Genomic DNA, 25,068 nt, shown 5'->3' on the forward strand with positions numbered 1-25,068 from the left:
AGTCAATTGGGAACTATTTATTCAGTCCCTCGTGTATGCTTAGCACTAAGCTGGGCAACATTAAGGATATTTAAAAATCATTAGCAAGAGTGTTGTTTAGGTGAGTTTATGGCACACAAACCTGACCTGGAAGCTATAAATCCTCAGGAGGGCAGACACTCAGCTAGAATTGTATCACAGAATTTAGAGAGCCCTTGGGAAGAACCCTAAGAGAGGTTTACTCTTCCCCAAAGGTCCGATTCATCACCGAATCTAATTCATCATGTCTTTGAGCACAAGACACCCTATGCACTTGCTTGTTCCATTAATGTGAAATGGATTCAAGTGAATTGGAAACCATGCACCAAAAACAAACACAAAAGCAGCACCGATCTCTATTCGCACAGAGAGCACGCCTTCCCTTATGCTGGCCTCTATTTGCAGTGCAGCGGGCCAGCACTGCACAGAAGCTGCGTAAACACGCACAGGGCCAGCTCTCCTGCCCTCTGGGACTGCCCGTCCTGCTGACTAAGGGAACGGGGAGAGGTCAAGGTTTACTCGGTCAGTTCTGGACAACAGGAGGGGCAGTGTGGCTATTTTTGCACAACAGTTTATCATTCTACACCAGGCTATCAACCACCTGATAAGAGTTTATAATGAATCTGGAGAAGAAAAACAATAAGCAAACAATAAAAATGAGGCCAGGGGCACAGTAGTAAACATTTCCTTGAGGTGATATTTGCAGCATTTTTGCAAATATTGACACTCTAAGTATGAGGCTGAAAAACAAACCTGGTTTATAGCTGGGCCAACCATGTAAAGTGCTGGGTACTCCCTTAGAGAGTTTTTCACTGACCCTGAGATCTAGCATGAAATGAACACACTTTTTTAAAAAACATTTTTTATTGATTTCAGAGAGGAAGGGAGAGGGAGAGAGAAAGAGGGAGAAACATCAGTGATGATCGAGCCCGCAACCTGGGCATGTGCCCTTGACGAAATGAACACCTTTTATGTGCAACCTGTAGTCTCCTTGGCAGTAGTCGTCTTCTATGCCCCATCTAAATTCATAAAGGGCTTCCTCTTCTGGATTATAACAGCTTAAGTCCCCTCTTCTTGAGAGAGTTTCTTATCAGGGCCTGCTACCCCATGGGAAGGCAAACTAACATTTGGTTGGTTAATTATCATACTCCAGGTAGAGTAGGCCAAAAAAAAAATATTGTAAAATTACAGGAAAGAGAAGAGGCAAGTGGCTTGTATGAAGCTGTGTAGTGAAGAGGAAATACTCTTGTGGCAGAAGGAGAAAGAGGTCTGTGGGGTTTAGGGAAGGGGATGTGCCCTCTTTTGGTTCAGGAACCCAAGGAAATGGCCGGTCCTCAATGGAGATGGTTGTGTGATGTGCCTGAGGAGATGGGGATACATGCTCTGGGGTTCTCAGTCCTGGAAGCAGCTCCTGTGCCTCAAGCATGGGTAGGGCAGCCATCCTCAGGGCAGTGTGTGTGTGTGTGTGTGTGTGTGTGTGTGTGTGTGTGAGAGAGAGAGAGAGAGAGAGAGAGAGAGAGAGAGAGAGAGAGAGAGACATCCAAGCAGGGTGGAGCTTTCAAGTGAAAATCAGGGGGCTTCATGGAAAATAGAGATGTGGTCCTTCTTGCACACCCAAGTGAAAGGAGCAGCTCTAAGCATTTTCATCCATGACCCCATCAGACTGGCCTTCACATGTAACTCTGTCACTCAGAACCTCCACCTGGCAACCCAGATTTCATGGAACTAAAATTTATTTAATCTGGGAAACAACAAGAAAACTAAATTAAAAACATAAAATTGGCTGGAGAGGCTTGGCAGGAGCTAAGCCTCTGTGCAACTGAGGCAACCTGAGCTCCAGCCTCATTTGTTAGGTAATAAGTCAGCGCTGTTACATTTGTCCTGGTTAAACTAGTAGAAAAAGAGCCCTAATGGGCTCTTGCTCACCATCCATAGACATCCTTCCTTCTCTTGAAGGTATTTGACATACCTCCTGGTTTCTACAGCTTTTCATACCATCCAAACCAGGAAGGCTCTGAAAATGGGTCCTTTACACAATTTGTTTGTTTGAAGGCTTACTCTTTCCCTCAACTAGGTTACTCAGCCAGGTGTTTACCTTTAATTAAAAAAAATCTTTTATTAAAGAATGAAAGGTTCACCACTTTGATAATCTCTCCCCTGCCAAGTCTCAGCCTTCCCCTTCTATATGTAACCATTTTTAAAAGAAACTTTTGACATCAGCAAGCAGTCGGGAAGGTTGGGAGGAGGAAGGAAGGGGACTTCCTGTCACACCTCCCTGGAACGATTTATCTGGTTCTGAAGGAAGACTGAGTTGCTCTCTTGATGATATGAGCAAGCTCAACTCTTAGTCTCTCTTCATCTAGGGACAACAGGTTTTCCAAGATCGATGGAGTTTCTCACAGTTGGCAGAATCCTCAGGTTCACATAAGTGGTCAACATTCTCTGAATCTGCACAGTGGAGAGATGAAGGAAGACAATGGAGTCTTTTTCATTGCCTTTGCTAGAGAGGGCACTAAGAATCCAATTTCGCCAAGAGAGAAGACCATTTCACTGTAGACATGCAAAAGACTGCTATTGATTTTAAAGAAAATTCCAAGAAGGATTCTAAAACATTCAGAGCATGGTGTTCATGCTACTCACTCAGACATTTGGTCTCATTTGAAAAAGGAAATCTCATTGTTTAGGAATTAGACCTTACATATAGTAAAGAAAAATACTGCAGTATAGTTAAAGGTGTAGTACTTTATGTATAAAATATTTTTTACCTTAATTGACATTTTCTAATCTTCTTTGCCTTGAGCATATGAATAAAGAAACACCAAGATCTTGCAATAGAAAAAAAAAAGAGCTTATATATATTTTTCCATATTTGGGTTTATGACTGTGCCTCTTTTTTTTTTTTTTCCATTTTTAAACAACAACTCAAGCTTTCAAAGAGGATTAGAAGTTTAAGAAACAGCCTTGACCTAGGGTGAAAGAGCAATGCACAAGGAGTTAGGAGGCCTGGATGCCAGGCCCCCTTCAGCCACTGGCCAACCAGTCAGAGGCCTCGGTCCGCGTCACTCAAGCTCTCTGCCTTGACTTATTAGTGCAGTGAGACGCTGGGCTAGGTCATCCCTCAGGTCCTTCCCAGCTCCAGTGCTTGCTTAGTGATCTTCCCCTGAGAATTCCAGAGCCTTTACATAACTCCCAAGGCTAAGAGTCCATTTAGGGAAGCACAGGGGCCTCAGCTGTGCTCTCATCCCATAAACCTAGTCAAGCTCAGAGAGATATTTCAGCCAAAGGTATTGTGGGAACAGTATGTTCAGTCACAAACCAGGGAGGGCTAATAGAATTCATCATCCTGACCATACAGGCCTTGGCATGGGGCTTGCTAGGGAAATGGGGCTTTTGGTTAGAAGTCTAGCATAATGGAAATGTGTGCAGGAGAAAGACCTAAAGCAAGGGCCAGCCAGCTCTGCCACAAACATTGTCTGACCTTTGGCTCAGTCACTCACCTCTGTGTGTGAAGTAAGGGTAATAAGATCAGTCCTGCCTTGCTCAGTGGCTTTTGATAAGATAAAAACACATATGGAAGTAAAAAGAGTTGGAAAACCATACCATGCCACATAAATAGAAGGACTGTGATCAGCTTTGAAAGGTGTTGCTGCCCCTGTGCCTGGCCTAGGGAGAAAGCTGGGACGGGGACTTCAGCACCGGGGTGAAAGGGAAGAGCTGGCCTGAGGAAGGAGGAGAGACAGGTCAGGTAAAGGGCAGGGCCAGAAGACCGTGAGGGCAGGGGGAGGCTCCTATCCAGCAGTCAGCTTCAGGCTGGGGTCTTTGGAAGCCCTGAGCCTCCTGTGTCTACTTCAAAGACCCTCTGGGTATGGCCTTACTGCTGGAAATGTCTGTTGTACTGTTTCTTCTAAAGACAAACTGATTGCCTATGGGACTACAGGGGCTGATACCCTGATGTCCTACCCTAGGGCTCTCTAGAGCCTTGCTCGGTGGCCCCTGGTGTGCTGCACAAGAAGCAGACACCTGATCACGTCACTGGAAGGGGCTCATAGACTAGTGAGGCAGTGACAGTGCTGAGATCGAAACCAGGCCAAGTAATAGCCATAATAATAATCACAGTTACTATTTACGGAACACAGTGTGCCAGATGCTGCACCAGATGTTTTACATACATTTGCTTATTTTATCTTCACAGCTGCCCAATGAGCTTATTATATTATTATTTAATATCCAATTTAGAGAGGTTAGGAGAGATCATGGAACCGAATCCTATCTCCTAGCTTATCTTCATCATAGAATTCACTTTGAACCCATTTTGTCTGGACTGTAACTCCTATCCTAAATCATTGGGCTGGGCTGCTTCTCTTGGGTCCACAGGTTCTTATCAAGTCACCCCATAGTTTTCCAGACTCCAGCAGAATCCCAAAGTAATAATTGAGTCAGTCCTGAGCAGTGACAAGATCAAGACACAATAGTGATCCAAATAGTGCCTGACTTGCTCTCCTTTTTTGGTGAGGATAACATAAATGAAATTAAATCTAATAAAAAGAATAGTTCTGCACCAGTCTAGGAAAAGTAAGCTGTCCTAGAAGGGACAGGAATGATTTGTTGTTAATGATTCCAGCTAGTGGTGTGTTGATGCCGGTCTGCACTGGCTCAGACCTGCCTTCAAGAGCCCATTTTGTGCGTCTCTTCCCAACTCCACAGTCAGTGAAATTAGGAGTGAGGATATAACACTGTGGAAAATGGCAAACACTACAAATCAGAGTTTTATTTCCCTGTAGAGCCAGTTGTTAAACATACCTGCACTTATTCTAGCCCTGTTTGTCATATTTTTCCCCAGTGAATTATAGATTCCTATGAAGAGTTGTTTCTGAAATGTGGTGTCTAGGCCTTAATTCTACATATGCAGATACTATGTATGAGTTAAAGGAGCCATTCTAACATGTGCAGGTGAAGATATCCCTGGCAGTTGCTCACTACCATACATGCTCAAGACAGTTGAATAAGAGTGACAGGACCTGCTGCCAGTCCCAGGGGAGCAGCTTGCTCCCGGAGCTGCCATCTGTGCCTGCAGGGGAAAGGCTCTGGGATCAGTTTCCTTTGGCAAGGTCTGGTGGCTCGGACTGTGACAGCAAGACTACGTGTCTGTGTGAATGACCTTTTCCCTTTGTACATTTTAAAATAACCTACCAAAGGTAACATGGGCAAATGAATGGAAGCTCAGAGATGAACGCATTCATTTGAGGAAAACATTTTGTCAGGTCACCTAACTTTTCAACTACATCTGCATTCGCCAGATATAGCATCTGTAATGTTATCCGTAGTATCACCTTCCTTGATTTTCCATGGAAATGGGAGCTAGGAAGAGAATATTGGAGCAGAACCCCACACTTCCATTTTGCTCTCCCAGTGTCTGAATAGAGCAGAAGCACGTGAGTTTCAGCTGATCTCCCAGCTCCTTCCTTTCTGGGTCCATGTGAGTGCTCCTGGGGAGGTGGAAATATCTATTAGATGTTTATCCCAACATCCTTTAACTAGAGTTATAACAGCATCCCACTAGGCAATCTCTCTTTCTAAGCACCCCCCCCCCACACCTCTGTTCAAAGAGTCTGTGGCTAAATAACTGCCCCCTGTGGGACCACAGCACAAGTCAACTCTCTAAATGGGCTATTCTGAACGGTTTGAGGGAGGACTGGGTTTTCAGGCCTGGTTCTCCAGCCGGTACAAGGTCTTTGTTCTTTCAAAGGCTACTTGCTTTCCTGATGGGGACTTAGCAGTGGAAGGGTACCTTCCCTCGGATTTTCTGGTCAAGTAGCAGCCAGAGCTGTAGTAACAATGACAGGAGATGAAGCGACCCACTCTGAGTGGCCAGTCGTTCACATGGTGGGGACAGGAGAGCACGGGGACAGCTGTGCGGCCCTGCCGGGCACATTCCTGCTTCGGCTGGCACTGCTCCTCCCGTGGAGGGTCTTATATAAGACTCGGGCACAGCAGCCTGCCCCTCCCTGCTGGGCAGTTCACAGAACACAGGATCAGCTGGCTAGAGCCACGCTCTATTTCTGGAAGGCAGAAAGTTCAGCTGAACGGTGGCCACTGGGAAAAAATCCATTTATTCTGTTGAAGGGAGCAGAGATAAAGACCCCTGGGGAGAAAATTATTTTGGGAGACCATTTCGTACAGATAAGCGGAGAACACTTGGGATCAGAGGAGGGGAAGAAAGCAGAGCCAGTGAACAAAGTCAACAAGTCACTCTGCTCCTCTTGCTGTCAGCTCTGCTTTCGCTACTGACAAATTCAACTCCAGTATTTTAAGAGTATAATCTATCCAGGAAGCCTGATGAAACAAGACAATGATTTTGTCTTTGCCACCAACCTAAACTTACATTTGGATATACATGATACATTAATAAATACAGTGCATTCTGATTATTCAACAACCTGGGGAATCTCTGTAAGTCTAAATACCAGGTCCCCAGGCCAGGCTAGACGTTGGTTTTTGCGTTCAGGTTGCGGGAAGGGACACTGTTAGTGTGTGTGCACTTAATCTGTTCTGCTGTCTCACTAGGTGGTAAATTCCGTCAGGACAGAAGGAAGTAGGAGGTATGGTGATAATTTAATGTGGCTGATCAAGGAAAAAATATCTGAACTCATATGTAGTTGATGGTGGCGGTGTGTGTGTGTGTGTGTGTGTGTGTGTGTGTGTGTGTGTGTGTCTTAGTGAAATGGGCGTGTGGAGTCTATTTGAAATGACAGTTTGAAAGGGGTTGGGCTCAAAGCTGGGAAAGAGAGAGCCAAGCTGGTATCTAGGAACATAAGGTAGCAACTAGCAACCAAGGCACACCGAAAGCAGGGACGCTAAAGCATGTGAGCAAGGACAGATCCAGAAGGCAGGAACCCGATCAGGAAAGGGCTCCCCCACAGCAGGAAAGGGTAGAGAATGTGAACCAGGAGACTGGGCTTTGACAAAACCCAGGACATTCCTGAAGCCCCAAGGTGCAGAAAAGGGGGGAGATTTGAGTACCAATTAAACCACCAGTTGCAAATGGAAATGCCTACAGGCTTTTGTATGTGTTTCAAATTTTCTATAATAAATTTCCTTTAAATGTAAGAAAACAGGAGATGGAGGGGAAATCTATAAGTTAAGAGACTAAACACATCTACCAGTTGCAATGTAGGGATCTTATTTGGATTTTTGGTTTAAGCAAATTGTTAAAAGGTTTATGAAATTTGCAAAGATAAACACTGACTTTTTGTATTAAGGGATTACTATTTTTACATATGATAATTGCATTGTGGTATTTTTTTTCAAACCTTTTAGAGATATATGCTGATATATCTATTTATATATACTAGTATATAAAAGCCTAAGTGACTGAACGACCAGATGACCAGTCGCTATGACATGCACTGACCACCAGTGGGCAGACACTCAATGCAAGAGCTGCCGAGCTGCGGTGACTTGGCAGCTGCGGTTCTCAGATGACACACCCAAAACCAGAGAGGAGGGAGCCCGATTCCAGGGTGTGTCACCCAAGAGCCGCCCTCTCACAATCTGGGACCCCTCAGGGGATGCTTGAGAGCTGGTTTTGGCTGAGGGACCCCATCTGTGCACGAATTCATGCACCAGGCCTCTAGTTTATAGATGAAATTATATGATAGGAGTTTTAAAAAAATTGGGGGGAATGGGAAAGAGTTAGTTAAAACAAGCTTGACTCTGAGTTGATACTTGTTAAAGCAGATTATTGGTTCCTTATACATGGAGCCAGTGCTTTCCTTGTGATTCCAGCTGCGTACTGCGTGAGGAAAGTTTTCAGAGCTCTGTGTCCCTGCTCCTGTAGGTGAACGTTCTATTGCTCTAGGATGAAGACATCCAAAAGTGCACATGGCAAGAGAGATGAAATAGAGCCACAAAAAGGTGGGAGTTGCAGAGCAGCATTTTTGTTTATTTTAAATATATGCATAGCCAGTTCTTTCCACTGAAAACTGAAAAGCAGCAGCATTTTAGAAGTGATCAAGCTGAGTGATGTGGGAGAGGCTAGTTGCCCCCTTCTCTTTTCCTTCCTCAGAAGCTTAATACTAATTGGTTGGCAGGCTTCACTGCCACCCAAACATTTTCCAGACTCTTTATCATGAGGTGTGGTCATGTGATTTAGTTCTGGCCAATGAAATGTGAGCAGGAATGTTATATGGGACTTTCTGGAAGGTTCCTTAAAAGGAACTGACTCTTCTAGGTGTCTCCTCCTCCCTTCTCCTCTCTCTTTTGTCTGCTCCTGGAAGGCAAATGTGGGTGTAGAGTTCCAGCAAGCATACTGGGCCACCAGGTGGCCTTGACGAAGGAAGCCACATGCCTGATGTGGCAGAGCAGGAAGAAAGGAGCCCAGTTGCTGACAACTCTCCGAACTGTCTTTATCTGGATGTATTTTACAAAGTGAGAATAAATCTTCATGTGAGTGAGTCAGAATTACATAAGACTTTTCATGTATATGCCCAGAGCCTTAATGCTAATTGATACAGGCAACTGAGTATTTATTGGTAATAAATAAAGCACTGTCAATTTGATATTAACTAACCAAATGTCAAAGGGTATTGAGTCATTGCCTCAGCAAATTCATTTGGAATTTTATCATGTACACCAAGAAATAGTATTGTTTGCAAGAGCAAACACTGTAGATAAGCTAAGCATCCATGCATGGGAACTAGTTACATAAATGAGTCTTCAGCAGGATAGCAGGCAGCGATTCAGAGAATGTGATAGAGTTGTTTGCATTGAATGAGTTTCAGTTCATACTGTTGAGTGAAAAGGAGTAAGTTACAAAAGAGCATGTGGTTTGACCTCTTTTGTGTAAACAAATATATATGTATATATATTTATTTATATAATTTTTATATAAACATATATATTTTTTTTTCCTAGCAGAAAACAAAAACCTGTGAACCAAAGGGAGAGAGTGCCTGGGAGTTAGTGTGGAGGGAGGCTTTTATTAGTCACTGTATATATTTTTATATAGATTGAATTTTCTCTCTACTGTCTGTCTTTCTCTATATTAATAAAAAATTACTTCCAGTAGCACACATTTGCTCAAAGTCTAATTTTATAAATTAATAGCACAAAGAGTTTTCACTTATCAAATTTTCTTCAATATCACTCTCTTAACATATAAGGTATAGTTTAATTTCTAGTCTGTACTAATTTAAATGGTTATAATAAAGGTGGTGTTGTCCTGCTCCCAGCTCCCTGTCCTCCCCTCCCTCTTCCTCCACACTCCTACTCCTACTCCTTCCTCCTGCTTCTCCCCTCCCATAAATGTGTAATGTTATGGACTCTCCATGACCAAAGTCTTCCCAGATCCCCTATAGAAGATGAGGGAGACCAGAACATAGGAAAGAACCTCCCAGGAATGGCTGGGCCATGAAGGCATTCTGTGACCAGCACTGGGGACAATACCGATATTCTGCCTGAACACAGATCCTGGGAACACTCAGGGCCTCCAAGTGGTTTTCGGCAGGTTGTGTTTCTTACAGATGAGTGAGGACACATGTGCTCTGACAGTACTTGGCATGTGTCCGGGAGTTTATTTACTCAGGCGTCAAATGAAAGCAAAGGTTTATTTTGACTCTTTCCTCTGCTAATGAGAGTGGGATGAGGACACAGCAGGGAGATAGCAGCACGACAGCCATGCACCACAAGGCAGATGGCAGAAAAGGTGACATTTGTTTCCAAAGGATCTCAAGGTGAAACTCCCAAGAGCAGCTCAATTGGTGCTTCAATTGTAGGACAGTTATTTTTATGGGAAGTAACCTTAGCGGCTGGCTGCGTACTTTGATGATAAAATCTGAACCCCGACAACCCCATGGTCCAGAAAGGCTTACTGTAGGATGTTAAGAAAACTTGGGTCTAAAGAGTGGCAAGTTCCACCTTATAAAGCTGGAATCTCATGTAGGTTAATAAAATCAGCAAGATGAAGGGAGGAGTATGTGGGAAATATGGGATCTAGGAAGTTGTCACTAGACCAGGTGTATTAGTCCCAACCATTGTAATCATTAAGTAGATGTCCCATTTAAGCCAACTTAAAGAAAAAACAGGATTTATTGATCCGTGTAACTGGGAAGTTGGGTGGGTGATTTCAGGCACAGTTAGATCCAGGGCTTTCAACAGTACAAGGACATTGCCACTGCTTCTCTCCTTTAGCCCTGCTTTCGTTGGTGCTGGTTTCATTGCCTACATGGTGGTAAAGATGTTACCAAGGGCTCTGCCCACCAGCTCAGCAACCCCAGTGTCAGGTACCTCTTTCTCTATAGTTCCAACAGTGTCAGGACTGGTTTTCCTGGTCTAGTTTGGGACGTGTGTCTATCTCTGAACCAATCATGGCCCCTGTGATCTTCTAGGCCCAGACCTGGTACCCAGGCCTGAAGCTAGAGTCACACCAGATTGGGGGTGGGAGAGTAGAGTTCAAGAGGAGGTTCACAGGAAAATGAGTGTGTTGTTATCAGACTCAGGAGGAGAGAGTCAACAGAAAATTAAATGTCCACTACACCAGTATAGACTTGCAAGCTTTAAGCTCCCAGTAGCAAGTGAAAGGGAGAAAGGAGCTTACCAATCCTTCCCGAGACCCCCTTCTTTGAAGTGTTAGAGATTAGAGGCTCCCTGACCATAACCTAAGGCTTTGGTGCTGACTCTAGAGTCTTTGAGTAATTTGTCATTATCCCAAATATTGGAGTTGAAAACAGATTGGGACCAAAAAAAGACATACATGCTCTTAGGAGTATTCCCAAACCTGGATGGATTCCCGGTCTAGATTTCCCCAAGAGAGGTAAAATAATTCAAAAGTTTTCCAAAGAGCTTTATAATTCCTCCCCCAAACCTAAGGGAGCCAGCCTAATTTATTTTTATTCCATGATTGCCTCTGTTTTTAAAACATTTCAGAGCAGCCAATCAGTGACAAGCTGGACCCATACTTAGGCATTCTGATCCCAAAGCAAGGGGAGCTCTTCTGTGTCTGCTGTGGGTAGAGCAGCAAAGAATGTCGGTGCTACCTTCCAGAAATGTGAAGTTTAAAAAGATATTTTTGTAAGACAGAAATGTTGTCTTTCATAATACACAGTTTGAGTGGAGTCTACAGAGACTTGGAAAATGCTGGATCAGAATGCAGATTATATGATCAGGTCAAGCAAGCAGAGAAAAATACATCATTACCAGAGCTTGTTACCATTAAAAAAAAAAAAATAAGGACAGTGTGAAGACAAGTAGCTCACCTCAGAAACTGACACCTGCCGATTCCTTTTCTCACTGGGGAGAGCGTATTCTGGAACTTCCTATATGCAAGGTAATCAGGCATAGGCCTATTTCCAAGCAAACATTAGTAAAGAAGAGTGGTGTTGTTTAGAAATATGAAGAAAAGAGACAAAGAAGTCAATTTTGGTCAAAGGAAAAGCTTGAGTGATGGCCCACAGTCATCTCTGTTCTCAGAAACTGACTGAGAAGTAATTGGTGGAGAAGGCACCCTGTCAGGGTTAGATTGCCGCCTCTAAGCATGCTAGGCCATTTTCACAGGGCATCTGATCATTGCCAGCTTCTTTTATTTAGGAAGGTTCAGGAAGTTCAAGTAAGACAAATCCTCTGCTCCCTTCTCAGTTCAAGAACATGACCCAAAGAGGAAACAAACTGGAAATGTCAATGGTTCCTCAGTTTATCTGCCACACCTACTTCCTCACCTACAACTTTTGTGTGATTAGGCCAGAAATGGCTCCTACCCAAGTCAGAACCAATTAAATTACTCTTTAGGGAGTCTGAACTGGGAGATGTAGATAGAATTTGCCAATATGGTTAAGGAACATAAGGAAACAGATATGTGCAATGTAAGCTGAGGCGTTAGGGCACCAGCTTCTGCAAATCAGCCACCCACAGGACACATCTGATTCACAACATGTTTTGTCTGGCTTACAGGTGTTTAAATTTTAAATGATTGCCAACACATAAACAATGGAATATTTCACACTTGAAAACGGATGAGCTTCCAGAGCAAACTGCATGGGAATTATGACTACCTAAGAATGAACATGGTGATAACATAGAAGCCAGACTTGAGGTGTGTTTGGGTCTTATCAGATTTTTAGAGCATACGTTCAGACACCATTGGAGCTCACCTGCACATATGTTCCCGTGAGTATCCATTCAGGAGCATTAATGGGCACATTGCAGATTCACCTGCTGCCTGTGGGGTTCTACTCAGAGTGAATAAAGAACTTTCAGAAAACTTACAGGAGACAAGATGAATGCAGAATTCTGCTTTATATAGGTGGCCCAGAGTCCCCACTACTCAGTTTCGTTACCCAGACCCTGACCCTGAGCCTGAGGGACACGTGCAGTTTTCATTTTGGACCCACTATTTCATGTGTATGAGCCCCACAGGCCGTGGAGCCTGTGAGCCTGCACTAAATGAGGGAGCTCAGCTCAGGAGGGCTTCTGAGGGGTCCCAGCTCCTGCCCTGACTGAGGTCTGGTTGTTAACAATTCCTGAATTCCCAAGATTTTTCATACCTAGAGTGTGCACTGTCCCTTCTGCCTGCTATCCCCACACAATGCACAATTTATTTGAGCAAATTTGAGGGGCATCAGACCTGGTAGCCAAAGGAGCTCAACTAAAACAACCTCTGAAAATTAACCTAGCAAAGGCAAGATGCCATGGGGAATGAAACCAGACCGTGTGGCTTAATTTCCATTACATCACCTGGAGCCGTTGGTCCCTTTAAGAAGGCCCTGCATCTACCATGTTGGTGGCCCCAGAACCCCTGTTGATGTAGACACTTTTAGGCTTCATCCCACCCACAGCCTCTGGGCAGAGCTTACTAGATCATAGAAGACATCAAGCTATAAAAGGCCTTTACTTTATTTCTTTAGCCCCCACATTCTTACTCAAGTTGTCCATTTGTATATTTAGGAGATATTTTTAAATGTGTGCTTGTGTATTGCTGAATTTTGATGACCTTGCTTGAGAGAGAGAGAGAGAGAGAGAGAGAGAGAGAGAGAGAAAAGGGTCCTCACGGTCAGCACTTAGAGACCTGAGTGTTTTCTGGCTCTTGCCCAAGGGAGTGGGTGAGCAGCATGTTTTAGAGCCACGGTGCAGTTCTTTGCTCTTTTCTGTGAGTCAGAGTCATGTGTTATCTAAAATAGTTGGTGAGTGTGGGCAGGGCAATCCAAACATAATAGCAATTCATCAAATTTATTCCCAGGGAGACTGTGCCCCTCATCCAAAGCCTCAGTGAGGCTCCGTATGGCCGTTGTAAGGGTCAGATTAAGCATTCCCATTGAGCTGACTGGTGCAGCTCAACCTTGAAGATCCACACTTGCCCTGCACGCTGTGTCTTTAGGGAGTTGGGAGCAAGTAGATTTGACCAGGTGTCTGACACTAAGCAGGCCCATACTTGCGGCTGGGCTTCCCCAATAAACTGCAGAGTGTGTGGTTACCTAACAATGCATAAACTCACGAATGCAGTTCAAGACTCGGACATGTTTGGGATTTCTGCATTTTTAGAACATGTATTTGCTGATGTGGCACCCTCCTCCCACCACATACACTTGTGTGGACATATTATTGTGCTGTTCCTGTGAGTGTTCACCCAATAGCTCATGCTGATTGTAGGACCAAGGGCTAAGTTCTAAATCTACCTGGGGCCTGTAATGCTCAGCTGGCTGTTCTGCTTTAGATCACTGAAAGGGTAATCACATGACTATTAGCCAACACATGTGAGACATGATGAAAGAAGGCTTCTGACTTGAAAAGGCCATGTGGTGATGAGCAAACTCCAGGCAAGCCACAGCTGTAATGCATCCGAGCACAGAATGGACACCCTTTCCCAGAAGTAGCAGTGGCCATGCAAGGAGAAGTAGTTGTTAAAAGTATTGCAAAATATCAGTGCAGCAAATGCTGAGCCATGTCCACGGATTACATGTGGCAAGTACCTGTTGTGTCAGAGAAAACTTTTAGAGATTGCTCTATAGTGGGCAAGGAGGAAGGTTTGCTGGACTAAGAAATATTTCATTACCACCTAGCCTTGCATTAGGCAGATATGTGACTGAGGGTTTTCCTTCAGCTTCCCTTTTAGTACCATTTTCTTTTTATTTTTTTAAATATATTTTTATTGATTTCAGAGAGGAAGGGAGAGGAAGAGAGCAATAGAAACATCCATGATGAAAGAGAATCATTGATTGGCTGCCTCCTGCACGCCCCCAACTGGGGTTGAGCCTGCAACCCAGTCATGTGCCCTGACTGGAAATCAAACCATGATCTCCTGGGTCATAGGTCAGCGTACAACCACTGAGCCATGCCGGTTGGGCCAGTACCATTTTCTTGACATCCCTCCTGGCTCTCACACATCCCACCTCACCATCACCCATGCTTTAGGCAATCACCACTCTCTCTGCCCTCTTATATCCCTCATTTTAATCCTGGAATAAGTATTAGCCACTGTGTTGAGTTTTCTGAGATGATGCTAAGATTATTATTAACTATGAAATAGAAAAATGTGTCCCCCCTTTTAGTGACTGTCATCAGAAGAGGAAGGACCTGTGGACAATAAGGGGACTTTTTTACTTTCTTGAAACCACAAATCATGATTTAAGGCAAGCTCTACTTAAGGCAAAGAAAATGGTAAACAGCATATCCAGCTGGAGACCAGAAGCATCCAAATAGAAGGACAGTGTCCCTGAAAGGGATTAGGGTTGTTGCTAGATATCGCTGCTTTTTTTTTTTTTTAGAACATTTCTCCTCCTTTGGTGCTCACACATGCAGCAGCAACACTGGCTGGCACTTGGTATCGCTTTGGGACTGACTAGTCATTACAGCTTCCGGTTAAGAATTTAATCTGAGGATCCCTGTCCACTTTATTTATGAGGACATTTTAAGTGACAAGAGAGCTAACAAAGTACAATGAGTTGAAAACTTTGCTTTCAGACTATAGTTATTATAGCTTGAATCTTGCCTTGTTGTCACTTGCAAAAGCTAACCCAGAGCCCAAGCTCCATATAAATACAAAAATATCATTTGATTGTTTATTGCTTAAATTTGCTAACTTTTGAAAGCAATGTCATGGAGACTAAGAAAAGAAAGATTCTAGGATTGTTAAACTTGCTAATGATTTTCACTGATTCCCAATTATTTCTGAAATGATCACTTTTGGAGGCATATCCTATGCAATGTATCCACCTGTTATAGCCCCATGAAATGGCCATTTCAAATGGTAATGACTCCAGGAAGTAGATCCTATTTTTGCTAGATAAAAACCCCAATAAGACTTCATTTGCTTCAAAGTAATTTACCTGGACCTCTTGACTTACCCTAGTTAATGGGTCTCATCAATGTTCAATGCTCAAGGAATGTAGTAGGAATATTTTTCATTTTTTATAAGGAGAAATTTAAAAAAATTAAGAAGGCAGAACTAGAGCATGTTCCCTCTGAGTGTAGGTCTGTTTTTTTTTCCTCCTATCACAATTCCATCACTTCTCTTGCTAATATTTTCTCATTTCTTTCTTAGTCCTAAAGGTTTTCTTCTAATTTATTTCACTCTCAAATTCCCCAATAATGGATTTTCTATTCTCATCCCAGAGTCTTTCCTGTCAACATTTAACCTTACACCCTCCTCATTTCCTCTACTTCATGATTTCTTCCTCATAAAATCACAATTGGGTGGGCATCTGCCACCCATGCAACACTGGCTCAGTGGGATATCTGATAAATTCCCAAAGCCTTACAGTTTGGCAATAGCTAAATTCTGTATCCGCGTGGCCTGCCGTCCTTTTCATTTAACACACCATTCTGATTACCTGTCGATAATCCTAGCCCCTTTGGCGTCCTTAAAGACCACCACCAATTTTGAATATTTCTTCCAATCTCCTGACATTATGACAATTTTCTACGCTTGCTGAAGGGAGGGTGGTGCCACCATGTCATGATATTCAAAGTCCTCTCACATACTTCCCCAATTCTCTTCCTAATTCTGACTCCCCACCTGCACTCTATTCAAATTCAATATTCATTCTGCTTACCTGGTGTTTCCCTACCCATCGCTGGAGAAGGCACTGCTATATGATCGACCACCAAAAATATGCAAGGACCTCACAAGACCATAGGCCTGAATCTAGATTGTAGGCCTAATTGGAGAATAGGACAACCCACAATTTGCACATAAACAGGTTCCCATTTCAGCGTAAGTAAGTCACTAATATAAAAGGTAGCTGTTTAGAGAAATGCATTGTGTTTTGGATCACCTCGTCTTCCAAATCCATTTAACAAGCATATTTCAGGTTTTTAATTAGGACCAAGCCAAAGCTATTGAAGACTAGAAAACAAAGTAACTACATCATGATCTTATTGCTAGTTGATTTCTCAACCACCACACTTGAAGTGAACATCATTAGCTGAGTTTAAATACAATAGAGATATCAGAGAATTTAAAAACCAGCCACACAGGAAAGGCTGTTTGAACAAGCTTCTAAAAATCAGTAACTAGAATGACATTTGATGTGGCATTTGGTGAGCAACACAGATCAAATGAAAAATTGTTAGTTAGACACTGTGATGACTAATGATACAATAATGATAAACTACTTATTGCTTAAATATCTGTGTGGGAGAAAAGAGGTGACAAGGAGGGCAGAGCCTTTTGTATGAAAGTCCCCACTGGTGAGACTGCCAGGTGGTTCTGAGCTCCCGATGGACCCTGTTTTGAAAGCTGGCCCTCTAGAGGTAATCCCATGGTGCTGTGCAAAAGCTGGGAAGCTTTTATAATACAGCAAACATAGCAAGAAGCATAGCCCCCACCCTGATAACTAAATCAAAGTTATCAGGGTATTCAGTCTTAAAGCTCCGAGATGATTCTGCTGTAGAGCCAGAATTGAAAGTGGCAGCTCTAAGAGGTCTGGTGACTTTGTATATTGAGGGTGAACAGGGAAATCTAGTTTCCTTTCAGGACGGTGGACTAAGTATATTCTACAGCTTCTTCATTCCTGCAGCAAGAGCCTCAACTGAAGACCCTAAATCAGAAGTGACACTTCCAGTGAACCAGAAACGTGGATAAATCCTGAGGTGTGGGATGTCGACCGGATTGATGCAAAAACAGAAAACCCATTCTACAATGTGCACAGAAGACCATTGCCACAAGGTGAAGGGGCCACCAAGGCTACTCCATCTCCAAAGATGGCAAACACCAGAAGCATGAGAGCGTTAAGGATCATGGACATGTAGGTCCCTGGGGCACTGCTGCAGGAGGCCAGAGATTCATCTTCCAGTGATGCCCTTTCATCCACCCTTGCGCCAAACAGCAGTGACAGGGTCAGTCTCCAGGTAGGGATCCCAAATTAGACAGGCATGGCCATGGGTCATGAGGCTGGCTGTTGCCAGAGGAACGGGGTACCAGAACTGAACACATTGAAATCTCACCCAGTGACTTATCCCTTTTCACTAGGAATAGGCCAGAGGGCAATTCAGACCAGCAACATCCCCAAGAAAAATATGGCAACCTTCTCAAACACCTATTTTTACTGAACAAAAGTTAGATTACTGCCAATTGCTCTTTGAATTTGGCTCTAGAAGAATTTTTTTAGAGTCTCGCCATCTCTGACGATCTTGAGTTACATATAGAAGATAGCTGGATAAAACACACCAGACAATTTCAAAAGATAAGTCTTACTATCTGGCTCATTTGGCATATCTTTACTACCCAGAATAAAATCCGTAGAAATAATACGAATATAATTTTCAAAGAATTCATACATGGTGGAGTCTTAGAAGGAGGAACTTCTCAATGAAGGGAGGTAGAGATGCTCATCTCGCTAATTACGAGCATTTTTCCTCATGGAAAAACCAATGCTTCCAGTGGGCATGGGGAACTTCGGTTTGCAGGCAAGCATGTATGTAGGGCCAGAGCTTGTTGGTTTCTGTTCCAGAGAAGGTTTCCAACACGCCCTTTTCCTGGTAATATTCCAGGACCGGCTTTGTTTGGTCTTCGTAAGCCTTCAGTCTCTTGATGAGTATCTCGGGCCTGTCGTCCTCGCGCTTAATGAGAGGCTCCCCCGTCAGATCATCCACGCCCACCACTTTGGGAGGATTGAATTCGAGGTTGTAGACGCGGCCACTGGCTGGGCGGACCCAGCGAGCAGAGCGGCGTGGCATGATGGCCTCAAAGGGCACGTTCAGGTGCAGCACCAGGTGTGTCTGATACGCTCTCTCCAGGGCTTCCGCTTGTGGGAGTGTCCTGGGGAAACCACACAGCAGCCAGCTGTACTGAGCGAGGTTTTTCAGCTCCTGAAGGGTCAGCGGAGTCATGATGTCGTCCGGGATGAGCTCCCCCTGCCTCATGAAAGGCCGGGCCAGCACACCAGTTTTTGTGCCCCTCAGTATGTTGTCTCGGAGCAGTTCCCCGCTGGAGAGCTTCTTCAGCTCGAAGTGCCTGGCGATGCGCAATGACAGGGTGTGCTTGCTGGAGCCTGGGGAGCCCATGGTCACCGCGCGCAGGAGCTGCTCGGCCACCCCCATGGCTGGCAGCCAGGCCCACCGCGCTGACAGTTGGGCCCCGGCCCGGCCTGCGCGCTCCCGGCTCCCGGCTCCCGGCTCCCAGCTCCGGGCTGAAGGCTGGGCAGCGCCGCGAGGACACGCATGGGACACGCGACATGAGCATGCAGCCTGCAGAGGAAATGGATTTAAAAAGTAGACACTACCGAAGAGCCAATTCACGAGTTGAAAGATTGAGACAATAAATTCTCCCAAGATGCAGCATAAAGATGCAGCATTTTCACAGGTAGAAAATGAAGAGGATGGAGGGATGCAGTATTTCAAGACATAATTAAAGAGGAGACAAGAATTTCCCAGAATTAAAGAATGATACGAGTTGTAAGAATGGACAGTGAAACAGTCCAGACTGCATCTCGGAGCACATATGGGCACAGAGGTGTGAGAAAAGAGTTTTCTGCCCCGGGGTGTCCCCACGGCTAGGTTGGAAGGCAACTTGGCAGTGGCTAATAATTGTTTGAAAAGACTTCTCAGAATCTTCCTTAGACACTTTCCAACAAGAAGGCACATATAAGATGCTCACTTCAGCCTTATTTTTAACAGTGAAAAATTGTTAACAGCAGAAATGTTCACTGCTAAGAGAATGGATAAGCGAATCATAGCCGTACTGTGGAATGTCAGGCAGCAGCTAAAAAGACAGAGGCAGAATTCTGTAAGGTAACATGAAAAGATTTCTAAGATATAACTGCAAAGAGTTGCAGAGTGATATAATTTGTGTTCAGTTTGTGTGAAAGTGTGATGTAACTTATATTTAAATATACCTGCTAAGTAAACTGGGAAACCAAGTTTCAAGCAGTGGAAAGACATGACTTAATTTTTGTTTTTAAAAGATTGCTTGTCTGCAAGAATAGAAGCAGGGGGAGCTGTCAGGAGCTATTTCAACAGGCCAGCAGAGTGGTAAGGAAGTACTGGTTAGCCCAACCGGTGTGGCTCAGTAGTTGAGCTTCTACCTATGAACCAGGAGGTCATGGTTCGATTCCCAGTCAGGGCACATGCCTGCGTTGCAGGCTCAGTCCCCAGTGGGGGGCATGCAGGAAGTAGCCGATCAATGATTCTCTCATCATTGATGTTTCTACCTCCCCCTCTCCCTTCCTGTCTGAAATCAACAAAAATACATTTGTATATCTATATATATAAAAGCTTAAGCAACCTTTATGACTGAACGACCAGACAACCGGACAACCGGATGACTGTAGCTATGACATGCACTGACCACCAGGGGGCAGAAGCTCAATGCAGGAGCTGCACTCTGGTGGTCAGTGTGCTCCCACAGCCAACCTCCCGCAGTCCCTTTCCCCCGGCCAGACCGAGGGACCCCTACCCATGCACGAATTCGTGCACTGGGCCTCTAGTAGATATAGAAGAAGAAAGTACTGTCTAAATTTAATTCCTCCAGTATGAGTGAGATTGAGAATCTTCTCATTTGTTTTTGGACCATTTGCATTTGTAAAATTCTTAACATGACAATTACGGGCTTCAATGACTTCCTTGGAAAAATGTTTTAGGTTTTGTTTACTCCATGAGCTGTGCAAGACCCTTTCTTTGTCTTGGGGAGTCCGATTGCACTGGCTTAATGCAGCATCAGGCTTTGCATCACATGGTGCTGATGCTAATTAGAGGCTGCCGAGCCACCAACCCCGCATCCACTGCGTTCTCTTCCATTCTTGGGCCGCTTCATTTCTAAAAAAGATCCATGAAAATAATCTGATGGGCTGTTCTCATTCTCTAAACAAGGGAGAGCTATTTCCAGAAGACAGATCTTGGGAGCACAAGCCTAATTTCTGTATTTGTGTTTTGTGGCAGCAGAGTAGCACTGCTGCTCTAATTTCTCAGACTTCTTTTTTATTAGTTCTCTATTTTCAGTCTTTAAATAGTGATATAATCTCTTTTATTGTTTCTGTATCCAAAAAAGTTTACACTGAATACCTAAGAAGATTCAAAAGGTAGATACATGGATATTTCATAGAAATTTGGCCTACATCCTGCAGCCAAGGGAAAAGAAAAGATGTTATAATTTGAAACAGTATTTTTTATAATACTAGTTGATTTGCATGCTATGGTTGTCCTTTAGGATAATTAATTATATACAAAAAAGGGATCCCACCAAGGCCTTTCTATCCTGGATAGATCTAGACATCTTACATTCAACCTTTACTTGAGGTATCTAATTTGGTACCAGACTCTGATCCCAGAATATCCCAGAGAGAGTCTATCTGCAGAGAGTGGGTATCATTTATTTGTCTCCAGGTGTGAGTGGGAGAGGATGGGCTCCAGAGTAGCATAGAGAAGGCACACTCCACGTGGGCCTGCTGGGACCTGTCAGACTCTAAGAACACTGAGTCATTCTGGTTCCTGAAACCACCTCGCCTCTTCCTCCTTTTCCAAACTGATGTCACATAAGCTGTTTGAGAAAAATGGTTATGAAACTTGGTCTTGATAGCATCTGATGAGAGATTCTTAGACAAAAAAACATAACCAGTAGCCAAGTACTATCATCCAATATATTTGACCTCATTTAGCAAAAGAAAAAAAAAATTAGTCCAATGCCAACTCAAAAGTTTATTGACATTTTCTAGGTATTTCTTTACGGTAGCAGAAGCCAAGTGGCAGAGCAGTAAAATAAAAATAGCAGTGCTTCTCAGATTAGGCCTAGTTTTACATTACTAATCATTTTGAGGTGAAAATTTCTAAGTTAATTTATTGCCCACTCCCTAAGGGAGAGTTAGCAGTTTAAGGCATCCAAGGAAACAGAGCTAAGAGCTGCAAGTAGGGTAGCAGGTGAGAGCATCATTCATTCATTGGTTCAGCAAACTTTCAACAGGCATTTATCTAGGTGGCTAGTTGTTCTAAGCACAGGGGACAAAGCCCATGGGAAATACTGAAGCGTGAGTGTTGGTGACTTTCTAGCGGGCAGTATAGGCCAGTGTTGCCCAAGTGATCCTCTGGGGAATTTGAGATGATTTTAGATCTCTGCCAGAGAATGTTTCCCGCCCCTACCTCTGGGTTTGTTAAGTATATTTTATTTTTTACACTATTTTATTGTGGAAATTTCAAAGATACATAAAATTAGAAAATGTATAGCCCCATGTTTCAACAATGGTCAACATTATGCCAGTTTTATTCCATCTGATTTTTTTTCCTGGAGTATTTTCCAATCATGTTTTATCTTATATTTTTTTCCTGGGGCATTTTAAATAATGACACTTTTTAATTTTAATGATGGAGTATTTATGTTTTAAAGTGTATAAGAAAAAACAAAACTAGCCAATCAAACCTAATACTTCAGCGTTTTCTTGCTTAGGACAAAACTTCACTCTAAATTTAAGTTTTAAAATTGCTACAGTTTAAAAAAACTGACATGGCAAAGTTCAACAAGGGAGTACACAAATGACTAAAGTTTATGATATTGGTAGAGGAAATAAGAGGTTAAGAGGAGGTAAGAGGACACTCCCTCATCTTCCCTCCCTCAGTGAAATTCCAATGGTCAGAAGAAATTCCTTCCTCTATAGAAATGCTAGCATCATGCCTGGCACTTAAGCACCTATGACAGAGAAGGTAATACTGTGTTTGGAAGGCATCTTTGATTCCAGAGAACTGATGCTGGCTAACATTTTATTAAGGAACTACTGTGGGTAGACACTGTGGTAGGAGATTTACATATATTATCTCATTTCCTCTTCATAGCCACACTATGAATAGATGTTATGATCCCCATTCTTGAAATTTAAAAAATTGAGGCTCAGGGAAATCTATTCAGTGGATGAGCTAGGACTTGAATTCAAGCCTGTCTTCCTCTGAGTCCCTGTTGGTTTTCCACCACGCTCCCCAGGTAGCCAGGGCCCGTTCCCAGGCCTCCCGGACGCAGCGGGGTAGTCCAGAGGCCTGGTGCAGACCTGATGCTTCCATTTGCTAAGGTTGTGACCTTGAACATTTCACTTCACTTTTTCTGAGCCTCTGTTTCTTAAGCATAAAATAGGAACAATAATACCAATAAAGCAATTTGCAAGCACAAAGTGGAATAATTTATATAGAAATCTGACATTGCAGGCACCAAATGCTTGCACTCTATTTGAAGGCTACTAGCAGGGCTTGTGATTTTAAGCAGCCCCCTTCCCTTTCTGGGTCTTGGTGTCCTCAGCTGTAAAGATGATGGGGTTGGCCCTTAAAGTCCTTCCAGGGATAACATTCCAGAATTGTATTTGATTGCACCTCAGTTACTAGTATTGACTCTGAAGTTAATGGAAATAACTAGGTAAACTTCCATTCAGTGTAATTTTATTTGTAACTAGAGGCCTGGTGCACGAAATTCATGTGTGTGGGGGGGGGGGTCCCTCAGCCCAGCCTGCACCCTCTCCAATCCAAGACCCTGGAGATCGGGCTTAAACCGGCAGTTGGACATCCCTCTCAAATTCCTGGACCGCTGGCTTCTACCCGCTTACCTGCCTGCCTGCCTGATTGCCCCTAACTGCCCCCTGCAAGCCTGATCACCTCTAATTGCCTCTGCCTGCCGACCTGATCGCCCTCAGCTGCCTTCCCCTCCCCCCCCCCCCCCCCCCCCCCGCCGGCCTGGTTGCCTCCCCTGCTGGCCAGGTCACCCTATGCAGCCTGGTGCTCGGTCATTTGGTTGCCCCTCACTAACCCCCCTGCCAGCCTGGTCGCCCCACACAGCCTGTTCGGTCATCCATTTGGTTGCGATGGTTACTTAGGCTTTTATATCGATAGATTATTTATAATTGTCTTGGTCTGGATTCCTTAGAAAGCAGAGCCTGACAATGCTCTGTTGCTGCTGCTCTGTTAGGGATACAATCCCAAGGAGCAGAAGCCAGAGATACTGGAGTGAGGCTGGGGAGGAGGGAGAGAAATTTGAGCAGGCATAACTGAGCTGGTTGCCACCAAGTGCAACTGATCGCTCTGTCTTATGGAACCATGCTCTGAACAGCTGCATCTTAGGACAGACTGTCTAGAGTGAAAAAAGAAAGAGAACAGATTTATCTACTTTTCATTTCCTAATTGGCAACATTTTGACCATGAGATGTTAATTCCTCTGCAATTCTTGATTGTGCAATTCTGGGCTTGAAGCAAGGTTCCCTGCACTCCCATCTTGGGGAAGCCCAGGATGGGCGGTGAGAGGCCTGTGGCATGGGCGTGAGGCTGGGGGCACATGGGAGCAGTCGGAGCTGGTGGCCACAGTGGCCAAGTGTGTAATACACCCAGCCAGCTCCCACACAGAATCTGAAGGGGCTTTCTTCATAAAGTAAGGATGAGGATGAAAGAGGAAATAATTCATAGAAATTTTAAAAAGGTTTCAGTTTCTTATTCTGAAAAGGGAGAGTAATAATGACACTTACCCATAGGGTTGTTGCAGTGATAGAGTCAATTCAAGAAGTTAGTATTTATAAAGCATTTAAAATATATGTGGCATATGAAAGCCACTATGTAGATGTTTGTTTTTAAAAAATAAAATACTAGCTACATGAGCTTAGATGGCTTCGGCAACTGAGCATTAAATTTACCTCTAAGCTTTCTAGCAGTTCAGGAAAAAAGGAAATATGATCAAAATGATCTGAAAGAGAGCCAAGCATTTAACTGGCATGAAAACCTAAAGGGAATTGATCGCAAGGGACATTAAAAAGCGGAATGAATTATGTTTTCATAATGGTTTAAATATGGCTAATTCTTTCACTGATGCTTTATCAGATATAGCTATTTCTTCTCGAAGCTATGATAAAGTTCAGGTCTGCAATTTTCTAAGCATTATTTTGAATCAGTGGTTCTAAAGCAGGGGCAGTGTTGCCTCCCAGGGTCATTTGGCAATATCTGATGGTATTTTTGGTTGTCACAACTTGAGGTGGGAGGTGGGAAGGGGGTAAAGGTACTGACATCTAATAGATAGAGGCTTAGGATGCTATTAATATTGCATGGGACATATCTATACTAAAAAATATATTTGTTGTTTATCTGAAATTCAAATTTAACTGGGAACCCTGTAGTTTAATTTGCTAACTCTAGTAACCCTCGTGGCTAAACTTTCTGCAGTGCATAGGACAGCGCTCCACAGCGAAGCGTGGTCTACCCCAAATGAGAATAGTAGTTAAGTTGATAAACCCTGCCCTAAGGGGAGTATAGATCTTTGCACATTTTCCTAGAGGAATGGAAACATCGTGTAGATGTTAAAATATATTTTCCTTAGTCAGACTTTTAAGATTAGTTAGCTGACAATTAGTTTCAGGCCAAAACCTTTGGCCTCGGCCTAGTTTATTTATGTCCGTGATGCTGATGAGAGCTCGAGTCCTGTTGCCAACAAACAAGTGACAAAGGGGACCATGTATAGGAAGCTCCTTGAACATCCCCACTGCTCTTTAAATATCTTCTGTCCGTAACAATAGTTTGTCAGTTGCTACCTCCTGCCTCGCCTGGTTACGTGGAGAGATTTATCTCACAAACAGTTAATCCAGAAACATTTACCCAGACTGACATTGACTAAGGTGA

The 25,068-nt window shown here is 43.7% G+C and overlaps 1 protein-coding gene and 1 long non-coding RNA gene across 2 annotated transcripts in view; one reads left to right on the forward strand and one right to left on the reverse strand.

The window, feature by feature from the left end:
* Positions 1–25,068, forward strand: part of LOC132232398 (uncharacterized) — a 100,889-nt gene that overhangs the window by 20,472 nt on the left and 55,349 nt on the right. The window lies entirely within an intron of this gene.
* LOC132232397 (GTP:AMP phosphotransferase AK3, mitochondrial-like) lies at positions 17,848–18,546 on the reverse strand. Its single transcript, XM_059691850.1, has one exon. The coding sequence runs from the start codon at positions 18,544–18,546 to the stop codon at positions 17,848–17,850; it is 699 nt and encodes a 232-aa protein (XP_059547833.1).

Source organism: Myotis daubentonii, chromosome 4, assembly GCF_963259705.1.
Source record: "Myotis daubentonii chromosome 4, mMyoDau2.1, whole genome shotgun sequence".
Classification (NCBI taxonomy): Eukaryota; Metazoa; Chordata; class Mammalia; order Chiroptera; family Vespertilionidae; genus Myotis; species Myotis daubentonii.